The 23,937-nt window shown below is 32.2% G+C and overlaps 1 protein-coding gene across 3 annotated transcripts in view; it reads right to left on the reverse strand.

Annotated features, from left to right (window-relative positions):
• Positions 1 to 23,937, reverse strand: part of LRRIQ1 (leucine rich repeats and IQ motif containing 1) — a 184,085-nt gene that overhangs the window by 5,369 nt on the left and 154,779 nt on the right. For all 3 annotated transcript variants that reach the window (XM_074325334.1, XM_074325335.1, XM_019754918.2), the window contains 2 exons: positions 23,422 to 23,571; positions 15,371 to 15,491 (listed from right to left, as the gene is read on the reverse strand). In XM_074325334.1, coding sequence (XP_074181435.1) covers positions 15,371 to 15,491; positions 23,422 to 23,571 — 271 coding nt within the window. The remainder of the gene's footprint in view (positions 1 to 15,370; positions 15,492 to 23,421; positions 23,572 to 23,937) is intronic.

Consider the following 23,937-nt stretch of genomic DNA (forward strand, 5'->3'; position numbering starts at 1 on the left):
TATCCATGGGAGATATGTTCCAAGACCCCCAGTGGATGCTTGCAACCTCGGATAGTACTGATTCATATATATGTTTTTCCTGTACATACATATCTTTTGATTTAAAGGAAGCACTTTATGGTTTCTCTTTGGCATTTCTGATTTGCTAGCATCATTACTCTTGCACTTTAGGGCCATTACTAAGTCAAATAATGGTAACTTGAACACAGCACTGTGATACCACCACAGTTGATCTGATAACCAAGACAGCAGCTAAGTGACTAATGGTAAGCAGTGCTATACAGCTGGACAAAAGGATGTTCTGGGCAGGACAGAGAGAGACAGAGTGAGATTTCATCCTAGTACTTGGAATGGTGGCAATTTACAACTTATGAATTGTTTATTTCTGGAATTTTTCATTTAATATTTCCTATCCATTTAATGTGATAAATATTATTTATAAAATAGAAAAAGTATCTCCCTTACATGATTGTTGTGAGAAGTTAGTGACATAATGTAAGCTAAATGCCTAGACCAATTCCTGCTTCATGTCTGGTATCAGTAACCTAATTAGAACAATATTAAAAGAAAATAAATAAAACTTATGAATTGTTTATTTCTGGAATTCTCCATTTAATATTTTCGGACTGTGGTTGACCACAGGAAACTGGAACCATGGAAGGTGAAACCACAAATAAGGGGAACTACTGTATTTAAACTTCTAAACTGATTAGTAATAAAAAATGTAACTCAATAAGACATTAAGAATGAAATTTAACAAACTATAAGCTACCCAAGTATTCATTTTCTACGGCCCACAGTTGGTTTTAAAATCAGGTCATATATCCCTTTACTCTTGTCAAAGCAGGGAAGGTCCGTTCCCAGCTTCTCCCATCTATTTTTTTTTTAAGTTCTCTTTGGACTCTATTCAATTTTATAATAATTACAAGTGTCCATAAGTGTTTGTAATTAAAGAATAATAGCATAAACAATGCTAATTATTGAGAGAATTGTTTACCCTTAATCGATATTCATAGTCCTTTGAAACAACCCAGTTGTTATATAACATTATATTTAAATTCTAATAATCTCCTCTTACCCCCATTTTCCCATGTTAATTTTGCCAAAGTGAATGTTTAGCAAAAATATGCATTTTAAGTAAATTCCAAAATGTTTACCACTGAGTAGTTATCCTTTGGAATGTAAACATTTAAAATCTAAATTAGATTTTCAAGATCACCTGGGGTCTTTGGAAGCTTTAATTTAAAATCTTCCTTTTATTTACATATGAATTCAACATGTATTTATTTAGCAGGCACTGTTTGTTCCATTCTGCCTTTCAATGGAGCTTTCCTGTCAATTTTCTTCCATGTGCCAAAGAATATTAGTAACTATCAAACTGTAATTGCTTTCCATCTGACTCTCTTTTCATAATTCTATCTTTACAGTCCTTATATGGAACTTCTATAAAACAAATACTTATTTTCACATTCCCAGATAGTGAAGACTTGTGGATAGGTTTCTCAAAATCTTTTCATGAAAACTTTCATTATCCCTTTTCATGCTTATTAGTACTTAGCAGAGAGGCATTTGGCAACAATAAACATGACTAGCCTAAGGAGTTATATTATTGCACTTAGGTTTCATTCATTTGACAAGTGCATTTCACATTTGACCATACCCATTTATTTTTGCACCATGTTAGCTAGTATAAAAAATTGGCTTGAAAGCAACAATAATAACCAAAAAAAAAAAAAAAAAAAGTATCAGAGTAAAACAGTTTGTGTAAGAAAGAAGAGGATCATGAAGGGGTGAAAACTAAAATACTACAGTTAGAAACATGGTGCTTTAATCTATTATCAATAGAGCATACATGGATCACCTCCTTAAAAATCTTAAAATGCATATATATATATTTTTTTCACAAAGAATAAATGTAGCTGACATATGTACAACTAGTTCTCTCATACAAATACAGTTGAAATTTGTCTTTCTCTGGATGATGTCAAGGGCTGGTGAAACTAACTACTGTTTTAGGTCTGTAAACATTATTCTGTGGTTACTAATAACTGTTATATTTAACTGTGTCTGGAATCATTGTTGACTGTTTCATTAAACTGTCTCAGATCTTTGAAATTGGCAGTATCAAACTGTTAAAGGACATTAAATCAACAGCTACATTATGTGCCTATGCTGTACTAGACTTTTGATATACATCTATTACATGAATCCACTATCCATGTAATCATGCTTTTGGTATAATAGTAATTAACTTTGACTATCCAGTTCCGGTTATGGGAATATTTTAAGGGTTGAAGTGTTAATGTTAATATGTTTGTTCAATTGATTGTCAAAATTCAGGGACAAAAATATCAAAACCTAACAAATCTGCATTTTGAAAGCTCCTGTCAAAAACCTTGAGACCAAGAAAAATCAAAGTTAATAAAAAGAACCTTAAAGTTTAAAAACTGACATTATTAGAGAACAACTCTTGCTGAACAACAACAACAAAAATAGTTCTATGTGATGTAGGTTTAACTTCTTTATTGACATGTTACTTTAAATTGAATACGTCAGATAAAAAACAAAAGAGGAGAAACAAAGCCAGATTTCATTTTATATATATATAACAAAAAAGTTTAACTTGGCCACAATTGTTTACAAAATCTTATCTCTACCTTATTATTTTTTAATTTGTTTTATTTTAATTTTTTATTAAATTTATTGGGGTGACATTAGTTAGTAAAATTATACAGATTTTAAGTGTATATTTCTATAATACATCATCTATCTATTGCATTGTGGTTCACCACCCAGAGTCAGTTCTCCTATCATCATATATTTACTTTTATCTGGGCAAAAAATATAACGTCTAGAGTGGGATTGAAGTTTGAATCTTTTAAATGTGAAATATGATAATCAAATTTTACTTCTTGTACAATGAAATTTTGCAGCAATTGGCATATACAGTGGTATCACAGTATTATTTTATTAGAAGATTTTGTAGGCAGAACATCATCATTTATAAGTATGACAATTAATCAAATGTATGCCAGTTAATTAAAGTTTAGCATCAACAAAATTTTTTCATGAACACAATTACATTACTTTTGACTATCAAATCTATTAAAAGAGTATTAGGTGTTATTGCCCATATTTTCTCATCACCCATTTGCTCTTTAATTCTCTGTCAGTGTTAATTCACTCCTAACTCTCCTGAAAATTCACATTGAAGAAGTAGTAGTGATTTAAGAGTCCACCATGTCCCAAATCCTGCCTTGGCACTTTATATTCACCATCTCTTTTTATCATCCTTACAAGTCTGCAAGATACATATCACCCTCATTTTTAAAATGGGGAAACTGAGGAAACACAGTTAAATTACTTGCCTGAAGGTAAATGATAGTAATGCAATTGAAACATGGCTTTACATGACAAAAGTTTATCATAAAGAAGACAACATCTTATTTAATATTTGGAAATAAAGTATGCCTCTAATATAATAGTACCATAAAGAAAACCATTCAGTAGCAAATGTAAGATGCATATCTGTTTTTGCATGCCTTGGAATGGAAAAAAACTGTCCATTACCTGGAAATAAGGGCTATGAAACTACAAATGAATAAATGTATCAATGGAAACCAATACTATCCTCAATTTCTATAAGGAAACACAGAAAGATATTTCTATATCTGTATTCATATCTATATCTACCTGTATCTATAATATAGGTTATGATTTCATAACCCTTACATGATTTTTAAAATTTAATAATTTGTAAAAACGTTTTACAGGCTTTCTTATCTTTACTTATGTCTTTCTGCACTTCAAGGTCTTTGTAAACTAGGTATTACCATAATTTCTGAAGCTGTTCAAAGAATACTCCCATATTTGAGGGATTTCGGTTGTATGACATGAACACATACTTTAATAAATGAATTAATGAATAGTGTCTCCTGTAAACTTTGCAAAAATAAACATAAAATACTAGAGACTACATGTCTTTTCTTTAAGAGAATATATGAGAAAAATCGATCAGAAATATATAATTATTCAGATTTTCTAAAGGTTAGGTACAAGTAAAACTAACATACTAGTTAATTAGTGCACAATTGAAACAAAACTCAATTTATTCTTTTTGTATATAGTTTTAGTCTATACTGAATATGCAAGTAGGGACATGATTAAAGATAATTTTCACTCATCTTTTGACCACTCTGTGATAGAAAATTAAATTAAATGTAAAATGTTTCTAACCATTCAGTGAGGAAATTATTGATTTGTAAATTTAAGTTATGGAATATAAATGATCAATAGGAAGTAGCAGAGCTGCCAAAATTGTTAAAATGCTAGAGATTTTGGGGCCTTGATAAAGGGAAATTTCAAAGGAAATAAAGGTTAGAAGCGAAGTGGCAGAGGACTTGGAGACCAGAAAGATGACAAAATGGGAAGGTCAATCCTCCAGTGAAGAATCAGTGATTCATATTATATTTATAAATAAAAATAAAACCATTTATAACTATGTAGATATTATTTATGATGTTTTACAGTTTGAAAATCATGCTTGCGACTGAATGTAAATGGTAATGTAGCAAGAATTAGGAGGTAAAGTTGTGTGTGTATCTATCATCTATCTATCATCTATCTGTCTGTCTGTCTGTCTGTCTGTCTGTCTATCTATCTATCTATCTATCTATCTATCTATCTATCTATCATCTATATCTTTTTGGCCTGGTATTTTATGTAAAATTGTAAATCTGTGATTCAAATAGGAAACAGTACTATGAAAATGCCATATAATTATGGTTTTCTCTTTCTTTAACAGTAAGAGACTCTATGATGGGAATGTTATTGTTCTGGCTGTCAGGGGACAATAAAGTGTGAATATCGCCACTTTTGTTTTGTTAAAAATTGCCACTTTTGTTGTGTTGAAAAATACTCCCTAGATGATTTTGAACAGCAGCAGCTAGTCCAGTACCAGGGCTATAATTCCTTAAAAAATACTAGGGCCCTTAGTGTTGAGAGAACTGTATGGCCCCCATATGGGCAGTTTATTTTGGAATATTCTTAGACATAGTAACTGTAGTTACTCCGACTGTGACTTATTAATGATAAGTTCTTAAGGAGGATGGCCCAGAGTGAGCCATGTGTTTAAATTTAGAAGAGTCTCTTTGGAGAGCACATTTTTTTCTCACCCAATCAAATTTTCTTATGTAGGAGTGGAGAGAAAGAAACAGCTGCTGACCACAGATGCAGGTCCTTCCACATTAAAAATTAACACTGCAATTAATTAACAAATCTGTGCATTGGGTGGGGTTTATTATTAACACTTTCAGAGAGAATAACCCAAGCTATTTCACATAACAGATATTGCCTATATATTTCTGAATACCAAAATAATTTTTGAAAGGAAATTTAAGCTCTATTAAAAAATTACAACTTTTACTATATTAAGTGTAATTGCAAGGTACAGAGTCTGACCTGTGTTTTTTAAAAGTTGAAAAATTTGACAATTAATTGAATTTGAAATTATCTCTACAACATGTGCCAAATATATATTAAGTGCTAAATAAATGTACATTGAATCAAAGAGCCACAAATAACTTCAAAGGTACAATTCAAGGCTGGATTTAAAGTATTATTAACCTTAACTTCAAAAAGAGAATCCCTCTGTATCCTCCCAGTTTGGGCCCATAAATATACTAGTGTTCTCTTCAAAACATACATTACTTTCTTCAGTAGAGACTGTAGGCCTGATTCTCTAATTAATATTCTGCACGAGAATAATCAGATTTAAAAACAAGGCCATCTTTCACACAGTCCTGTAAATTGAAAAACTGACATTTCTCTTAAACAGGATAGCTTATTCCTTTGTTTTTAACATCCTATTACTTTATGTTTCTTGAAATAACATTTCACATTTGAACACATCATAGGCTTTACTAATTACTTTCAGGATAACTTATTTATTACATTACCTTGAATGGATACCTAATTACATCTTTAAGGTCTTTAATTTTAAATTGACAAGCAACAACTTCTTCCTAAAGGTAAACAGCTAGGTAAAGACTAAGCTAAAGATCACTTCCAAATGCTACCCTATGAAATGTTGACTGGGTTCTCAATATGAAATTGCTTTATTTTTTTTCTTTTAAAATAATATATTGGCATATTAAGATATCAACTACTAAGTATAGTAATGTATTCTTAAGCCAAATTATTTCAGTAGGCATGCTGACTTTCAGAATCACTTCTAGCTTTTTAAAACTCAACTTGATTTTATAAAATAACTATCATTTCTCATAGATGGTGGAATTTTCTAATTTTTATGTGGAAAACATTTAAAGGACTCATTTATTTTTTTCCTCATGACAGTTGACTGTGCTTAGCTAAACTAATTAGAGACAATTTAAACAACATTTAAAATCAGGGTCATTTAGAAGTATTCTAGCATGTAAAACATTTTCACTTACAAACATGATTTTCATACTATAAAACATAAAAAAATAATAGCTTCCATTGCTTTTTAATTGGGAACTTGTCATATACAAAATTTTATTGTTCTAGTGGCAGAACATGGCGTTTAAAAGCTGTGAGAATTTAGGGGTCTCCTTTATGTTTGTTTTTCATTCTTTACCCCTTTTCTCACATGGACACAAAATATATATTTATATATTCACCTAATGTCTACCATGATACCTTCTACATAGACAAATCAAACCTGAACGATCTCATCCAAGCTCACCAAAACATAACTGTGAGAGAAATGGGATTTAAATTCAAATCTGGCCTATTCCAAATTTCTTTCCACTATGCCAGGCTGCCTTTTACCTACTAAATTTACAAAGAAGTTGTTAAGTGACTTAATCAAGGTCACAGACAAGCTGGGGAAGAGCTAAGCCAAGACTAGAAATTGATTTCCCAGTCTCTGAACATCTGAACAGTCTCTGAACATCATTACCAATACGACACTCTCACCATGTTTAAAAATACAATGATCTCTTACTTCTATAGGTGATAATTCCAGTTTATTGAGGGCTACACTATGTTATTAAAGTCATTCCCTAGTTAACTGTCACCCTCGTTTATGACATAGCTTTATAGGCTGGAAACAGAATATAAAACAGAAGAAAGAGAGAAAGAATGATGCAGCAACATTTTCTTAACAATTTGAGGTCATATACTTTCCCTCAATTTTTCTCACTGAATCACATTTCCTAGCTAAAGATGCTATAAGTAAAATAATACTAGGCCTTTATTGGGTCCAAGCTGTGAATCTCTTCTAAAGAGAAGAATATTGAGTCTAATTTACTATTGTAAAGATACTTTTCACATACATACCTATAATCCACACAGATATATATTACTAGATTCAGAGAGTAGTAACTTAGCGCATGCATATACTTGTACATCAGTTATCAATTTATTGCCTCTGAGCAATGAATATCCCTGTCATTACATGTTTTATGATAAAAGAATTCCTTTATGCACTTCTTTAAAGTGAGGAAAATGTTAAGCTTTCTCAGTAGAGGGTCCTGGAGGGCACTGCCAGAGGAAGAGGCTTTGAAGTTTGGGGCATAGGTTGCACTGGGGTTGGCCTTGTGAGTTTGAGGACCTCTCTGATGCAGCCTGCTTGAGACCCATGAGATCCCTCTGCAACCTTGCATCTTCCACCTAGTGACAACTTGTGTGCTATCCTCTCCAAAGCCTGCCACACTGGTCCCATGGGAAGCCAAAGCCTGCCACACTTGCCCCATGGGAAGCCAAAGCCTGCCACACTTGCCCCATGGGAAGCCAAAGCCTGCCACACTTGCCCCATGGGGGCAAACACTTACCGCCTGCCTGTGCTACTGATAGATTGCTCATCGCCTGCTCCCCATCCAGCATGCAGAGAGTTGCCTACTGTTTGCCCCATAACTCCTGATGACCTTTGGTCTGGCCAGACCAGGGAACTGCTGTCCTGTGTCTGAACCACACCTTCTCCAGTGAGGTCTGCACCCTTTTCAAGTTTGTTCTTCCTTGGGTTCTCTCACTCAGCACTTGGGTACCATAGAGCGTTTCGTTATATTTTATAGCTGCTCCTTTAGTATAGATAATAATAGTTAAACTTTCCCTGTCTAACTTACTGTATAGTAGCTATCTCCTGATTGGAACCAGACTGTGACAGCATGTGTTTTACTAGATTGTAAACTCCATGAAGGCTGGACGTGTACTGGTAGTGCTCAGCACTCTCTCCCCTTTGAAATGCACTGGGCCTTCAAGGAGCACTCCATAAATATTTCTGAATGAACACAGGACAGAATTGGTTTCGTGTAGGCTGGATCCATGGGAACTTGCATCTTATGACTGGGCATCTTATGACTGGAAGAAAGCCCTTACCATTTGGAAAGACTGTACTCTTTAGTAACACCAGAATTGTGATCAGATCAGGTGCTCTTCAAAACTTTGGCAGACATTGTTGCATGTCTACCAAACAGTCAATCTTGTACAGTACAGCCTGCCTCTCACTATAGAGCATGAAAATGTAAAATATTCCTTTCCTACCTCTTATGCAACTAAAGGATGGTCGTGTTCATTTATTCATCCATTAATTTATTCATCAAATACACATCAAAGAGCCTACCATATGCCAGGTAGCTGTTCTGGGTACTTAGGATACTTCATTTACTTCCTTGCCCTCCTGGAACATACACACTAGCAGAGGGAGAAGTGAATCAACGACAAACATTAAAAAAGAACTACTTGTGGCCAACAGAATCAGAAATGAAGCCTATTTAGCATTTCTGAGAGTGATTTCCCTGCCTGAGAGGCCAAGTCCTTTAATATCCCATCTTCATATTGATTAAATTCCATGTAGGGGGTAATTTATAATATATTACAAACTTTCTTTAATATCTGTAATCATATATTAAAGTAAATTTCGTACACAGTTTGGAGAGAAGGCCGTAAAATGTTAATTAATTTTTTCCCTTGTGCTGGACAAGACAATATCCATTGAAAAATAAGATGATATGACTAGATAATACAGGAGAAAAGCAACAATGGCTGATATATTTATTTATTCTCTTAATGTAAGTGCCTTCTATGTGCTAAGCACATGCAGTTCATCTTTGTACTTTATATTTTTTAAAGAAATCCAAATTTATAATAGTGCCTTTTTGCTGCATCTTTATATTAAGATAGAAGCAAAACATTTATGGTGCAGAAAAGTTGGATGGGGGGGAAGCAACATCTTTACAGTAGGAATCAGAAGGTCTAGATTAGAGTCTCAGTTCTACAGCTTTCTGCCTCCTTAATGCTGGGCAATTTACATTTACAATTTTAAAATCTAAATCCCATCTGTTCCAAAGTAAATCTCAGGCAATAGCTGGCAAGAAACACCTTTCTGAGCTTTTATTTTCCTTTTTTATTTCTTTTCCTCCCCACCCACCCTTTATAACATTAAGACTTTATTTTTTTAGAGCAGTTTCAGGTTCACAGTAAAATTGAGTGGGAGATAAAGATTCCCCCCACATCTCCTACCCCCACACATGCATGGACGCCCCATTATCAACATGCCCCAGCAGAGAGGAACATTTGTTACAACTGATAAACGTAAATTGATGCAACATAATCACCCAAATTCCATAGTTTATATTATGTAGTTCACTTGGTTTTGTACATTCTATGGGTTTGGAAACATATATAATGAATGACATGCATTCATCATTATGATATCAGAGTATTTTCACTGCCCTAAAAACCCTCTGTGCTCAACTCTGTTCATTTCCCCTCCCCTCAGCCCCCTGGCAACAACTGCTATTTTTGGTTTGTGTAGTTTTGCCTTTTCAAGAATGTCACACAGTTGGAATCATACAGTAAGTAACCTTTCAGATTGGCTTTTTTTTACCTAGTAATGTACATTTATTAGTAAGTTTTGTCCACCTTTCATGGCTCGATAGCTCCTTTCTTTTTAGCACTGAATAATATTCCATTGTCTGAATGGACCACAGATTATTTAGCCATTCAACTACTAACAGACATCATGGTTGCTTCCAAGATTCGTCGATTATGAATAAAACTGCTACCATGTTTCCCCGAAAATAAGACCTAACTGGAAAATAAGCCCTAGCATGATTTTTCAGGATGACATTCCCTGAACATAAGCCCTAATGCATATTTTGGAGCAAAAAATAATATAAGACCCGGTCTTAGTTTGGGGGAAACACGGTATAACATCCATGTGCAGGTATTTGTGTGGACATAAGTTTTCAACTCCTTTGGGTAAATACCAAGGAGCATGATTACAAGATCATATGGTAAGAGTATGTTTGGTTTTATAAGAAACGACCAAACTTTCTTCCCAAGTGGCTGTACCATTTTGCATTTCCCATCAGCAATGAATAAGAGTTCCTGCTACTCCACATCCTTGTCAGCCTTTGCTATTTTCAGTGTTCTGGATCTTGGCCATTCCAAAAGGTGTGTTGTGGTATTTGGTTTTAATTTGAATTTCCCTTTATAATAGGAAGTATTTAAATTGAGTGTGTTGGTCCTTCAGTAACATTCTCATCCTACAATATTGTGGTGGCTATTCTTCTAGGTTTTGTGCCTCCCCATCTTTGTATCCAATGACCTGTATAGTGCTTTGCACATTGTAGGCAATAATGGCTTTGTATGGTTTAGATAATGACCCACAGATATATTCAATAATAATTTAATAATTGAATAATTCAAGTCTCAGTGAGGGATTATAAATTAATATTAAATATATACTGTAGTTACAACTACAGTGAGGGACTACAAATGCATAGTATACAGAAGTTGCCAAAAAAATGTATACACATTTTAAGAAAGGAAAAAAAATGTATTAATATATACTGATAAAAATGATGAATACAAGTAACGTTTGACTTCTACAATTCCAAGAGGTGCTCAAAGTGGTTACCATCAGCGTCCAGACACTTCTGATTATGGGGAACTACTGCTTGGGAAACGTTGACCGAAGTGTTAACATCTCTTAAAATGTGTATACATTTTATTTTCCACCCCTGGTATATATAATAGCTATGACAAATTAGATATCCATACATATATATACATGGAAACATACATGAATATACAACACGCTAATAATTCTTGATTTGCAAATTTAAAATTACGTTAATGGAATGTGCTTAGTAAATTTGCAATAAACTTTAATGGTTATCTTTGGGATCTACTCTTGCTTTGGTTAAACCTTTAGTCTCTGGAACTGCATATATTACTGCAAACTATTTACTTTGGTAAATAGTTGGTAAACTTTGTACTTTTGATAACCAAAATTAATCTTTTTTGATAAGAGCTATAAAATTATTTTGTCAATATATTGGAAGCATTGTATAATATTAGGACTGACTCAAAATACTGTTCTTCAACTAATCTTCAGCTTTCTAAAACATTAAGGTATTTTCAGAAATCTTTGTTAGCTATGCATTATCAGTAGTAAACTCCACTCCTACTGCTTTACTTTCCAACTTACCTGAAACTAGGCTTCATTTTTAATCCAACCTTATTTTGTACTATTTTAGTATGTGGAACCTGTGGTTCAAGCAGACTGATTCACATACACACACACACACACACACACACACATATATATATATCGTTGAAGAATATATGTATATTCATATGTTACCCTTTGCCTGTGTTTAGATGGCTTTCTTCCACTTCTTTCCTTACTTAAATCCCAAATGTCATTGTAGGTAGAGAAAAGAAGCCTTCCTCACTCACTTCATCTACGTTAGCTGCTTCACTTTTTTAATATTTTTTTCCAGATTCAGAAAATTCAGAACCATATTAAAAGAACTCATATTTCATAAAAAATTAGATATGCTCAAAGAACTTGACTTCGGGCTGATTATGCACTATTAAGAGTGATTTCTGGATTCTCAATTCCTGGCTAACTTTGAAAATGGAGTATGTCCTGGAAAGTGCAGAGATGTTTGAAGGAGGCAACTGGAAACCTAACCTAGGTATAGACTGAGCACTGATCATTCAATAAATGGCTCTTGAATGAATGAATGAACACTATGTAAATTATGTTCTACTGTTACCCACTAAGCTATATATTTTAATCCTCAGAAGAATAAAAGGCAATACAACACTGGGTTTGGAATAAGAAAAGCTGGGTTCAAGCTGCTGCTTTCCCTTCCTAAGAAATTTGTGCCAAATGCATGTTTAATAAACTCTCTGAGTCTTATTTATATTAGCTGTCAAAGAAAAATAATCATTATAAATAAGAAAAGATAATTAAAAGAAAGTTGTAAAGCTATAAATTATTTAGCAATAAATTTATTATTATTGTAATGCATCCTTTATTTTAAGTGCTAAACGAGAAATTAATTGAGAAAACCAAAACCATTTAAGGAAACCAAATATTTTTTCTAAATATTGTCTAAATGAGGAAATCTCTTGGCATATTCATTTTATAAATGGCAATTTTTAAATAAGAATGTGACCTCTTTCATCTTTCTTTAAACCATAAGATAGATTAGAAAGCTAGGTAGCAGAAGACTTCCTTGGCCTCTATTAAGACAGCAGTAAGACCTAAAAGGAAAGGGACAGAAAACTTAGGAAATTTTCTAAGGAAAGACAGTATGTATTGCTTGAGTTGGCTGGCATGCTGAAAGTACACTGTTTCTGATATTATCTGACACACAGAAAAGGAAGATAATCTACCTTGAAGTTGTTTAAAATTATGCAACAGCAACATAAAACAAACAATATAAACAACAAGTACTGGTCTTTAATAGTATAAACTACTTACTATATATGTTAGGCAATACATGCTTTACATATATTTTTACTCATTTCTTTCTCATTCAAACTCTATGAGAAAAACAGTATTCCTATTTTTCAGATAGTAAACTCATTCTTAGAGGTTTAATAATGCATCCAAGGTTACACGTTGTATGTGATGGTGGTATTGGGATTTTAAACCTGTTCGTCTGATTTCAAAGGATACATGTTATAAATATTATAGCAACATTGAAAGAGAAATATCTAGAAAAGTTCAAAGGCTGAAAGAGTTTTATAGCTGCAGCCCATAAACTACTCTCTAGATTTAGCTTGCAAGACTGAGAGAAATACTTTAGCTTTAATAAGGTGACAAGTTTTGAGAGACAGACAGAGAAAGCTAGGGGAAAAAGAGCTTTCAAAATACCAAAGCTGTAAGTGGTTGGCACAGGGCCATGGAGGCCTAGGACCCAATGACTTTGAAGGTTAAAAGACTTCTATAAAAAATAGGCTATGCCAAGTTTTTTAGTCAAGCAACTATTAAGAGTAAGTTCCTTATAAGCTGAGCTAGTTAGCCCATGTGCCTAGATTCTAGTGACTTCAATATCTTACCTTATTTGATTCTTCTTTTACATCTGTGTGTAGGTGGCAATTATAAAGAACATTTTTATTATGCACTTATGCCAGGTATTGCTCTAAATGCTCTACATTTGATGCTGAAGACAATTCTGCAAGGTAGGTACTTCCATTATTACTATTCTCATTTTAAGAATGAGGAAATTAAATCATGAGTCACATCCAGGCAAATTGACGTCAGAGCCCACACTCTTTACCATTATGTTATGCTAGTGTTATAGTAAACTGGTAACTACAATAATTAGACAAGTAGTATTCTGTTATTTAAGAAAAAGAAATATTTTTCGAAAGTAGCTTGTTGTTAATTGTCACTTAGTAAACAGACTTAGAGATCAGTAGTTATTGACAACTAATTAGAATTACAGTGAGAACAACCTTTGTTCAGTTTCTTAGATAATGTGCTAAGAAATGAATTCTATATAATACTTTGCATACTTTAAAAATCTATGATTCAATATCATATAAGTAAAAGATGAAGCTTGTGTATTTCAGGATAGTTGCTGATTTATTGAGTATTTATGTTTTAGCATTCAGATGATACATTATGAACAGAAACTGATATTCTGTAAAGTCCTAAGACAATTTTTTTTTATTAGGTTTGTTTCTTTTTACCTACACTGCTCCAAAGTGCTATCTTATGAGCTTGCAATATGCAGTGCTTAAAATGGATATAGTGTTATTCATTATTATTTGTGGCACAGATTGATTCCTTCTGAAATGTAATATATATTTTGAAAATTGATGTAATTAATACAAGATGTTAATAATGCAAAAAATATATATTAAGGTGAATAAATCAAAACTATTTCTTTGTTAACTATATTGATTAGAGTAACCTTTCAGTATCCATATTCTATAATAGGTAAGGAAATTCAAACACTTCAAGAACTTTAAATCCTGATAAATATATTTAAATTAGACATTTTAAAATTATTATTTCAAAAACAAATTAAAATTTGTCAAAATGAACTTGCACTGGTTAATGAATTTAAATGACTGGGATCTAATAATACCAAGTACCTGGGTGAAAAGTGTAAGTCAGAGAATCATTCTGAAATTTTCATTTATCTGGAGAGTGTCATCTGGATCATTGAATTTTTTACATTCAATCAAATATTGACTTTGTATGTATATAACTATAATATCAATGAACAATAAATCTTTTTCAAGAATAACTTAGTGTTTATAATGAAGTGTAACATAATTTGTTGACTTTTGAGGTTCACTGTACTTTGGGGAAATTAACAAAATATGATATCAAATAAAACATCTTTTTTGCTAATATACCATAATATTTTAGAAGACATTTGAAAACCCTTGGGGTGTAAGTCAAATGAAAAGTTTGAAAAAAATTAGGCTCTATTACCCCCAGATGCACAAGATGTAGATATTTTTAGTGTTTACATTTTTTCAGCACTAACTGCAATGCACTTCTTATTGAAAACGTGATAAAGGTAATAGATGTGTGTGACAGGTTTACAAATGTAGAAAGCCATCATTAATAAATATAAACTGTCATCTATTTAATGGAAGTAGTTTTTTAAAGCATGGTTTTGACAGTATAATACTATTATCTAAAATCTGCTATTTTAAAAATGTTTCCTTTAAAAATTAACTTTACCTACATCTATTAAATCGATGACAGAAATCCAAAACATACCACTTTGATATATAAATCCAACTTTTTACAATTAGCCTAAAATTCTTTTAGAACTAAATGAGCAAAGAATTCAATGTGATCCATCAGGGGTTGGGGGAGTAAACCATTGAGTCATAGAATATAATTAAAATAAAAACTGATGCTGTTAATTTTAGAAATAATTTAATTTTGCCTATATCAAAAGAAGGCATTTAAGGAAAGAAAAAATTGCAATATACGTTTTTTGGGCAGTTCTGGTTGCTGGCATTCTACCCCCTATATGTAAAAGAATGCTTGTTGGCATTAGGTTCCATCAATTCATTTGTGATTTCTAAATTAATTCTGAAGGAAACCACAACTTACTTGAAGATCCCGCTGAGTGTCTGTGTGCCTGATTTTTTTTCTCTCTCTTCACAGACAAAGCACTTCCACTGGTCATGGAAAAAAGGTCTAAATCTGTGTCTTCTCTGCTTACAAGTCGTGCCTGGGAGCAATGGGAGAGAATGTATACAATCATGAAACAAAATATGGCATTTTCTGAATGCAGCTCACATTACCTCAAATAAACAAACAGGCTCTGTCAAACAACCTTCTTCAAAATGATACCACAATCCTTTATTGCTGCCCAGGCAGAACAAATGCACTATGTCAAAGCATTTTTTGCAAATAAGAGACGATTTTAAAATTGAGGTTTGCTATTTGAGTCTGTACAACAAAAGAAAACATTTTAGTACAGTAATTTTGACGAAAATCAATCTTAAAGGCAACTGATGAAACTATACAGCTTAACATCACTTACTTACCAAGAATATTATTTAATTCTTAATTGAATGCTAGAAATGTCATATTTGATTGTTTTCTGCAATGTTTATATTGTACCACTTATCAGCATTATTTTCTCAATAAAATTCCCTGAAATATCTTTCATCCCCCAATTGTATGCTATAAAGTCACAAAAGATCTATACCTTCTCATTACAATAATTATTGATATACAAATACTATACATTAAGTCTAATTCAAAGGTAATGCTAAATACATAGAAATTTCAAGATATATTATTTTAAGGACATAAAGATTAGATAATTTATTTCAACTAAAATTACCACTTGATTTTATTACTATTTTGGACTGAACCTAAGATTTGAAATAATTGCTTCTTGCCTGTAAAATATTGTCTTACATAATATCTAATATCATTAAGTAAGGATTTATCAGGATTCAGCCCTGAAGTGGGGGGAAATGCCATAAAGGAAAGCAAAGCAGCCTTAAAGTAGTTGGGATTTAGCCCAAACCACAGGATGTTTGAAATCCTGTGAGAAAGCACTGTCTTAATTTTTGACATGAGAAAATTTAAATAGAGCAAAATAAAGCCTTAAAATCATCACTGTTGTTCAAAAGTCAATCCCATATCATGAGCTAGAAAAACTCATGAAAGCAGAATCTAAAGATCATACTTTTTCAAATTCAGATGTTTGCTCTTCTTTACATCCCCCTTCCCACCCTTACATGTATGAATTTCTCATGGTTAAGTAAGCAAGTTTGTTATTGCTGAATTCAGAATAGAAACCATTGTATAACGTCAGTCACATTTTCATATACCTTGCTAAGTGACAAATTGCATTGTCCAAAAAAAAAAAAAAAATCTCAATAGAAAATTGCTTAAAATGAAATAAGAACAACCGGCTTCCAATTGTGATTAGTATGAAAAGTGTTACACATTCTTTCTGAATTTTATTTCAATTAGTACACAAGGCTATGTGTTTAATGTTCTCATTAGAATAGCTTCATTAATATTATGACTTAAAAAAAAACACAGTCAAGAATAAGGGGAAAATACCAAAGCAATACCACAGTTGTGAGACCAGTTATAAAATAAGGAAAAACATATTAACCACATAGGGCACCCTCATGCTGGCTAAAGAGGCTATAACTATAAGCCTCAAGATTTTAAAATCAGGATTTATTTGCTTTAATTCGATGACATAATTTCACTCTGCCTAAATAGAAAGTAGAAATTCCACCCCCTCCAAAAAAGACAGTATCTACGTGTCCAGAAATTACTTGTGAATACATGTCTTCCCAAAAATCTTGTTATAATCTAAGCCATTAACATCCAACATATCTTCTTTTTTTTTTTTTCCGAAATAGAAAACAATGTCACTTACTGTTTGGGCCAGATTAAAACAGGGATTCAAATTTAGAAGTGAAATTTAACAGTAATACACGATTTCACAGTGGTGCCACCTAGCTGCTCAAATGCAAACCAGAAATTTTTAAAGGGTCTAGTCATACATAGGTCCATTAGTGCATCTGACACAGACACCTGGGAATTAATATTCAGATTCTATTTTTGAAAACATTGGCTTTCAAATTGAACATAATTCTTCCTCTTATTGCTAACAAATAGAGATATCATAAAGAGAATACATTTGTTCTTCTATATCATGGAAAATGGATATACTTAAAAACTGAGTATAACTGATCATGTTTTTAACACTAATTCTACAAAAACTGTAACATTAGTTCTAAAAAACTGTAATATTAAACATTTTGTATAGTTATAACACAAACAGTTTCAAGTTAACGTCAGATAATTTTCTCATGTGCAATTCAACAGTAAATATTTAAATATTTATTAAAGAGTAGTTTTGCAAAATTGTTTTAGGTCTTTGTTTTCTGAACAGGTCACAATGGTAGCCCAATCTACCAGGTTTGTAACACTTTTTCTACATATTTTCACAATGAAATGAGGAGTTTGAATTTTGGAACATGACTTCTAAGCATTTGGATCCTGATTCACATCAAACCCAGGAAACTTAATTAAAAATAGACAATCTCTCTTTATTGATATTTTTCATAAACAGTATTTTATTAAATACTTATTTTTAAATTTTTGTATTTTTAGAAGTTAAGACTAAATGGCACACATAAAAATGAATACCTATTTACTTATCTTCCAGATAGTTTTTAAAAAGAGAAATAAAATGTTATACAGTGACGTCCACTCATAAGCTATCTTATAGTATTTCTATATATAGGTATTTAAAACAAATAGAGTTTTCTAGATATATGAGTGATTTGAAACCATTTTTATTTTTGGTTGCAGAAAGCTGAATTACACAACCCCTCCATTCATAATATATTATCATCATCGCACAAACCCCTTTTTGACATTTTATCATATGCATAAAGCATATAACTACCACTGTAATCAGGGTCAGAACTGTTCTATCTTCTCAAAGAAACTCCATTGCTCTCCCTTTAGAATCATACCCTCCCCCTCACTGGCAACTATTACTATAATTACATGATTTTGAGAATGTTATGTAAATGATATCATACAGTATGTAACTTTTTGAGATTGTCTTTTTCTCACTCAGCATAATGCTCTTGAGATCCATCAATATCTTTGTATGCATCAAGAGTTTGTTTTTGTTTGTGGCTTTTTTATTTATTTTTATTGTATATCCGTTATATATATGCACCACTATTTGTTTATTCTTTAATTCTCTAAATGAGATTTGGGTTGTTTCCAATTTTGGTTATTACAAATAAAAATACTATGAATATTTATGTATAGACTTTTGATTAAACATAAGTTCATTTCTGTAGGAATAATGCTTAGTTTCAGAATTGTTGAATCATATGTTAATAATATATTTATAAAAAATTGACAAACTTTTTTTTTTTCCAGGGGTTTTACTACTCTCAGCAGCAATATATGAGATCCAATTGCTTCACATATTCATCTGCACTTGGTATTGGCAGTATTTTATTTTAACCACTGTAATAGGTGTATTGCTGTATTATATAGTGACTTTAACAGTTCCCTAAGTGATTTATAATGTTTAAAATCTTTTCATGTGCTACTTTTAATCTGAGTATTCTCTTTGGTGAAGTATTCAAGTCTTTTGCTCATTTCTAGTTATACTGTTCAGTTCAATTATTTGTTACAGATAACTACTATGAGGGTTAATTTATGTGTCAAGTTCATTGGGCCACAGAGTATCCAGATAGTTGACTGAACTATTTCTAGGGGTATCTGTGAGGGTGTTTTAAGGATATATGTCCCTTGCTAGATGTGTATATGTGGGTGAGGGATTGTTTACAAGTGGAGGGGTGGGGGTGAGGGCTGTTATATGACCAGAAGAATAAAAAATAAAAAAGGAGTTACATGACTATACTCATCAGAATGGCAAAAATTAGAAAATTGGGTAATGCAAAGTACTGTCCACGATGTGGAAACACATACGTATAGCTTGTAAAAGTAGAAGCTGGCACAGTTATTCTGAAAAGAAATCTTTCCGTTTGTATTAAAGTAGGTCTTTGTATGCACTATTACTATTCAAGCTCATTATTGGAAAGAAAAATATATATACATATATAAATACATATATGTATATACATATACACAATATGCATATATATTTATATTTCTGTATTATCATATATGAATATATTTATAATTATATGTAATATATATAAATATATATAAATAAGCTAGAAAATTTTATTTAAAAAAACATTCCATTTACCAAAATGTAAAAAATGTGAACTACCTCAGGAAAAATGTTAACATTAAGATGTGCAAGTCTCCTACAAAGATAACTATAAAACATTGCTTTCAAAAAAAATCAAAGAGATATACCATATTCATGAGTAGGAAGACTCAAATTGTTAAATGTCAATTCTCCACAAAGGATCTAAAAATTCAATACCATGTTTCCCCAAAAATAAGACTGGGTCTTACATTAATTTTTGCTTCATTAGGGCTTATTTTCAGGGGATGTCTTATTTTTTCATGTACAACAACCTACATTTATTCAAATACAGTCATGTCATCTTCTTCTGGAACATTGTCATAACATACTAAATGCTTCCATCTGGCTGACAAGCTTAACTGTGGCTTATTTTTGGGGTAGGTCTTATTTTCAGAGAAACATGGTATACTGCTAGAAAGCTCTTTAGTAGAAAGGAACAAATTTTAAAATGTATATGCAAATGCAACAGACTTAGAATAGTCAGTCAAATCTTGAAAAAGAATGTTAAGATAACACATTAACTGATTTCAAGATTTGCTATGAAGCTCCAGTAATCAAGACTGTGTATTATGTGCATAAAGATAGAAAAATAAATCAATGGAAAAGAACAGAGTCCAGAAAAATATCACGCTGGTAAGGTTAATTGATTTTCCTTAAAAGGAAAGAATAATTTTTTTTCAAAAATAGTGTTGGATAATTGGATATCTACACAGAAAAAAAAAAGTGCATCTTGACTTCTTCCATCATACTTAAAGCTGAATTTGACAAGAATTAGGGGCCCAAACATAAAAGGTAAAATTATAAAACTTCTCAAAGAAAAGATAGTAAGGTATTTTCACAGAAATGAGGGTAGGCAAAGATTTCTTAGAACACAAAAATCATAAATAAAAAAATATATAAATTGTACTTCATCAAATTTAAAAGCATTTGAACTTAGAAAGAAACCATTCAGAAAATGAAAAGAAATGAAAAGTCAAACCATATCCTCGAAGAGAAAATTTCATATTCTCTCTTTCTCTCGCTCTTTCTCTCTCTCTAATAGTAACAGATTTTTTTCCCTGAATGACTGTACCAGCTTCTATTTTCACCAGCCCTACACATGTTTCCACATTGTTGATAGTACTTTGCGTTACCCAGTTTTTAAATTTTTGCCATTCTGATGAGTATAGTTATGTAATTGCTTACTTTTAATTTTTATTCTTCTGGTCATATAACTGAGCATCTCTTCATATTCATTTATGCATTTGGGCATCATCTGTGCGAACTGTCTATGTAAATTGGGTTACCTGAGTTTATATTATTCACTTGCAGTAGACTTTTCATATTTAGATATTAAGCTATTGCTAGTTTTAGGCACTGGAAATAGTTTTCCACAAAATCCTTCATTGGAAGGAATATTTAACATAGTCAATCAATTTTTTTTGCAGTATACTTTATACTATTTTGTATCTTTTTAAAGAAATTTTTTTTGCTGCTAAGTTGCAAAGATTTTCTTTTTTATTTGATCAGTTTTATTGCTTTACCTTTCACATTTGAATCTTCAAACCTTCTGAAGTCCATTTGACTATTGTAAAAGGTGTATGTGGTCTACAGAAAGCCCTGATTGTTTTTAATGTTAGCTTACTGAATGGTATTTACTAAGCAATCTGACCTTTCCTACCTTTATCATATACTACATTCCAATATTGTTATAGGTCTGCTCCTGAACTTACTATTCACTTCCATTAGCCTTTTATCCATGCCTGTGCCAGCACCATAAAGCTTACTTTAGCTTTGTACTATGTCTTTATATTCTGACACCAGTTGCTCTTCATTTTCAAAGTTGACTTCTATAATACTGGGTTTTTATTCACCAACACACATTTAAGAAAGAAATATTTCAAGTGAAAAATCTAAAAAGATCAGCTGTACTTTTGTTTCAAATTGCTTTTAATTTAAAGATTTGGGCACAATTGACACACTTTATATACTTAGTTGTTGCATCCATGAATGAAAAACTTATTGAGTATAGTGATTATTATGGTATCACACTCAGGTAACTTTTAGCAACTGAGTCAGATTCCTCCAGCTGCTGAGAAAATTGAAGCCTGGTGGCTCTCAGCTGAATCAGCGGTGCCTTGCCTAAGTCACACCCTCTCCTCAGGCAATGCAGGAGCATGAAATCCTGGTCCAATTGCCTCAAGCTGAAACGACTCAAAAGGGCCTTTCCACAACCAGATCTCACTACTTCTGCTGCAACTCTATGGCAGTTCACATTTTCTCTCAGTTCAATCCTGCTACTTTCATCGCTTGAAGTACTTGTTCCTGAAATCCATCCACTCAAACATGTCCTGCACTCAAATATCAAAATCTCAGAGTATGTTTCCTGGGGAACTTGAACTATGATTATTTCTGTAGGAAAATCCGGGAGTTTTGGGGGATAAGTTTAATCAGCTATACAGTTGTCTAGATCAACAATGCACCTTCTGATATATATTTGGACATAAGCAAAATGATGTGTTTTTTTTTTCATTTTTCTCCTTCCTGTCAGTTACACAATATGCTTTGATTTTGTTTGGAAGACAGAGATGTTATCAAAACCCAGAATGTAATTGTTTTATTCTATCCCCACTCTTGAAAGTTAGTGAAGTGGGTGATATTTATATTTATCCCTAATATAAAGAAATAGCTTCACTGTTATTTGGTATGCATTAGTTCTGATATGATGTCAGCTGTTAACTTAATTATTGCTCTTTTATAGATAATCTTTCAATTCACTAATTCTCTCTTTATGGTATCCATTCCAGAGTTTATTTCAATGATGATATTTTTTTTATTTCCAGAATTTACAACAGACTCGTTTGTATAATCCACCTGTCCTCTAATTAAAATTGGGTTGTTTTATAATTTACTGTCCTTTTATTATGGATGCTATTCTTATGTCTTGGAGGATCTTATAGTACAGGCAGTTGAAGGTTTTTCTTTCTTCTTTGTTATGGCCTGGTCCCAGCTTTCCAAGTTCCCCAGCACAAGTAGGGTGCTTTCATTCTCCAACACTCTGCAAGATTTCTACCCTGGGCCTTTGGTTAGCCCAGCATCCTTTGGCATATGTCCTTGCTTGATCCTTTCCCATGTCTACACACACACAAATCTCTGTTTATGTTTTACTACCATTTACCTGTTTTGTGTTCAGCATTACTTCTTCAATAGGAAAAAAAGCATCCATCATTGATATGAATTTGTCATGTATTTGCATGCAGTATAATATAGTGTATATGAAAGAAGGGGATTAATGTCAGAGCATTAATCTCATACAAGCATTTTGATTAATAATGTACCCGATCTATTTACATTCATTTAAAGAAGTACATTAAATGTAATATTACTTCTTTGCCCTGGCATTACCTGGCACTTTTATATTCTCCATTTTTACTCTAAAGTGGACACTCAAAAATATGTGAGAAAGTATGAGTAATAGGTATGGTGTTAACAGACTGAAGTGCCAATTTTCCTATGGTAATCTCCATGCCACTCCGCCAGAGGGCTCTTGATTAAAATGCAAGAAAATATTTACAGAGTAATTGTTTCCAATCTACATTCTATAAATATTTTCAAAACAAAGATTAATTTTATCTATTACCCTAATTTTGCTCTTCTTTCAGGAAGAGTCCTTAAATGATTTGTTCATGAGAATGATGAATGTAAGTGTCCTGGATAACATAATACTAGTTTCTGTTAGAAAGTGCATTATCTTTTTATATTAAATTCTACATGGAAAGCTAAATTATAATTGGTTTTCTTGGTGAATGTAGAATTTGAGAAGGAGTAATAGTCAGTTGATATAAATGGAAGGTGTCAGAAAGTTAGGATGATCTGATGCATCCATTCTCACCTGCCAAGGAAGCCATACACTTGTGTCACTGGTCAGGGCACCATCTTCTCTGGAAATTTCAGGAAGCACACTGAAAATTTCATGTTTTGTGGGCTCCATTTCTCTAGACTTCATATTGGCCGTTCTTCTTCTGTTAAGATAGTCTTCCTTCTAATAGCATATAGTACAATTGACTTTAGAAATGCACATATAGTTATACAGTCTAGAGCCTATACTCTAGTCACCATGTATAGAACTTGTTTTTTCCCTAAAGCTCTGATAATTTACACTTTACTATTTCTAGTATTTGAGTTCAACGTACTTGTTAATATGTTTATCTGGTTTAATTTTCTAAGCTGTGAGGGTACTTTGCTCTTTCACTCAAATATTCTACTCTTTGAAAATACTCAGAAAAGTAATTTCATCATGTAATTTCCCATCTAATTTTATTTTAAAGACTGTAACTAATATCTTAAAATCTGCCATGGAGAAATATTTTAATGTAATATCATATTTTAAAATTATATTACAAATGGA

Source organism: Rhinolophus sinicus, linkage group LG02 (genome assembly GCF_036562045.2).
Source record: "Rhinolophus sinicus isolate RSC01 linkage group LG02, ASM3656204v1, whole genome shotgun sequence".
In the NCBI taxonomy this organism is placed as follows: Eukaryota; Metazoa; Chordata; class Mammalia; order Chiroptera; family Rhinolophidae; genus Rhinolophus; species Rhinolophus sinicus.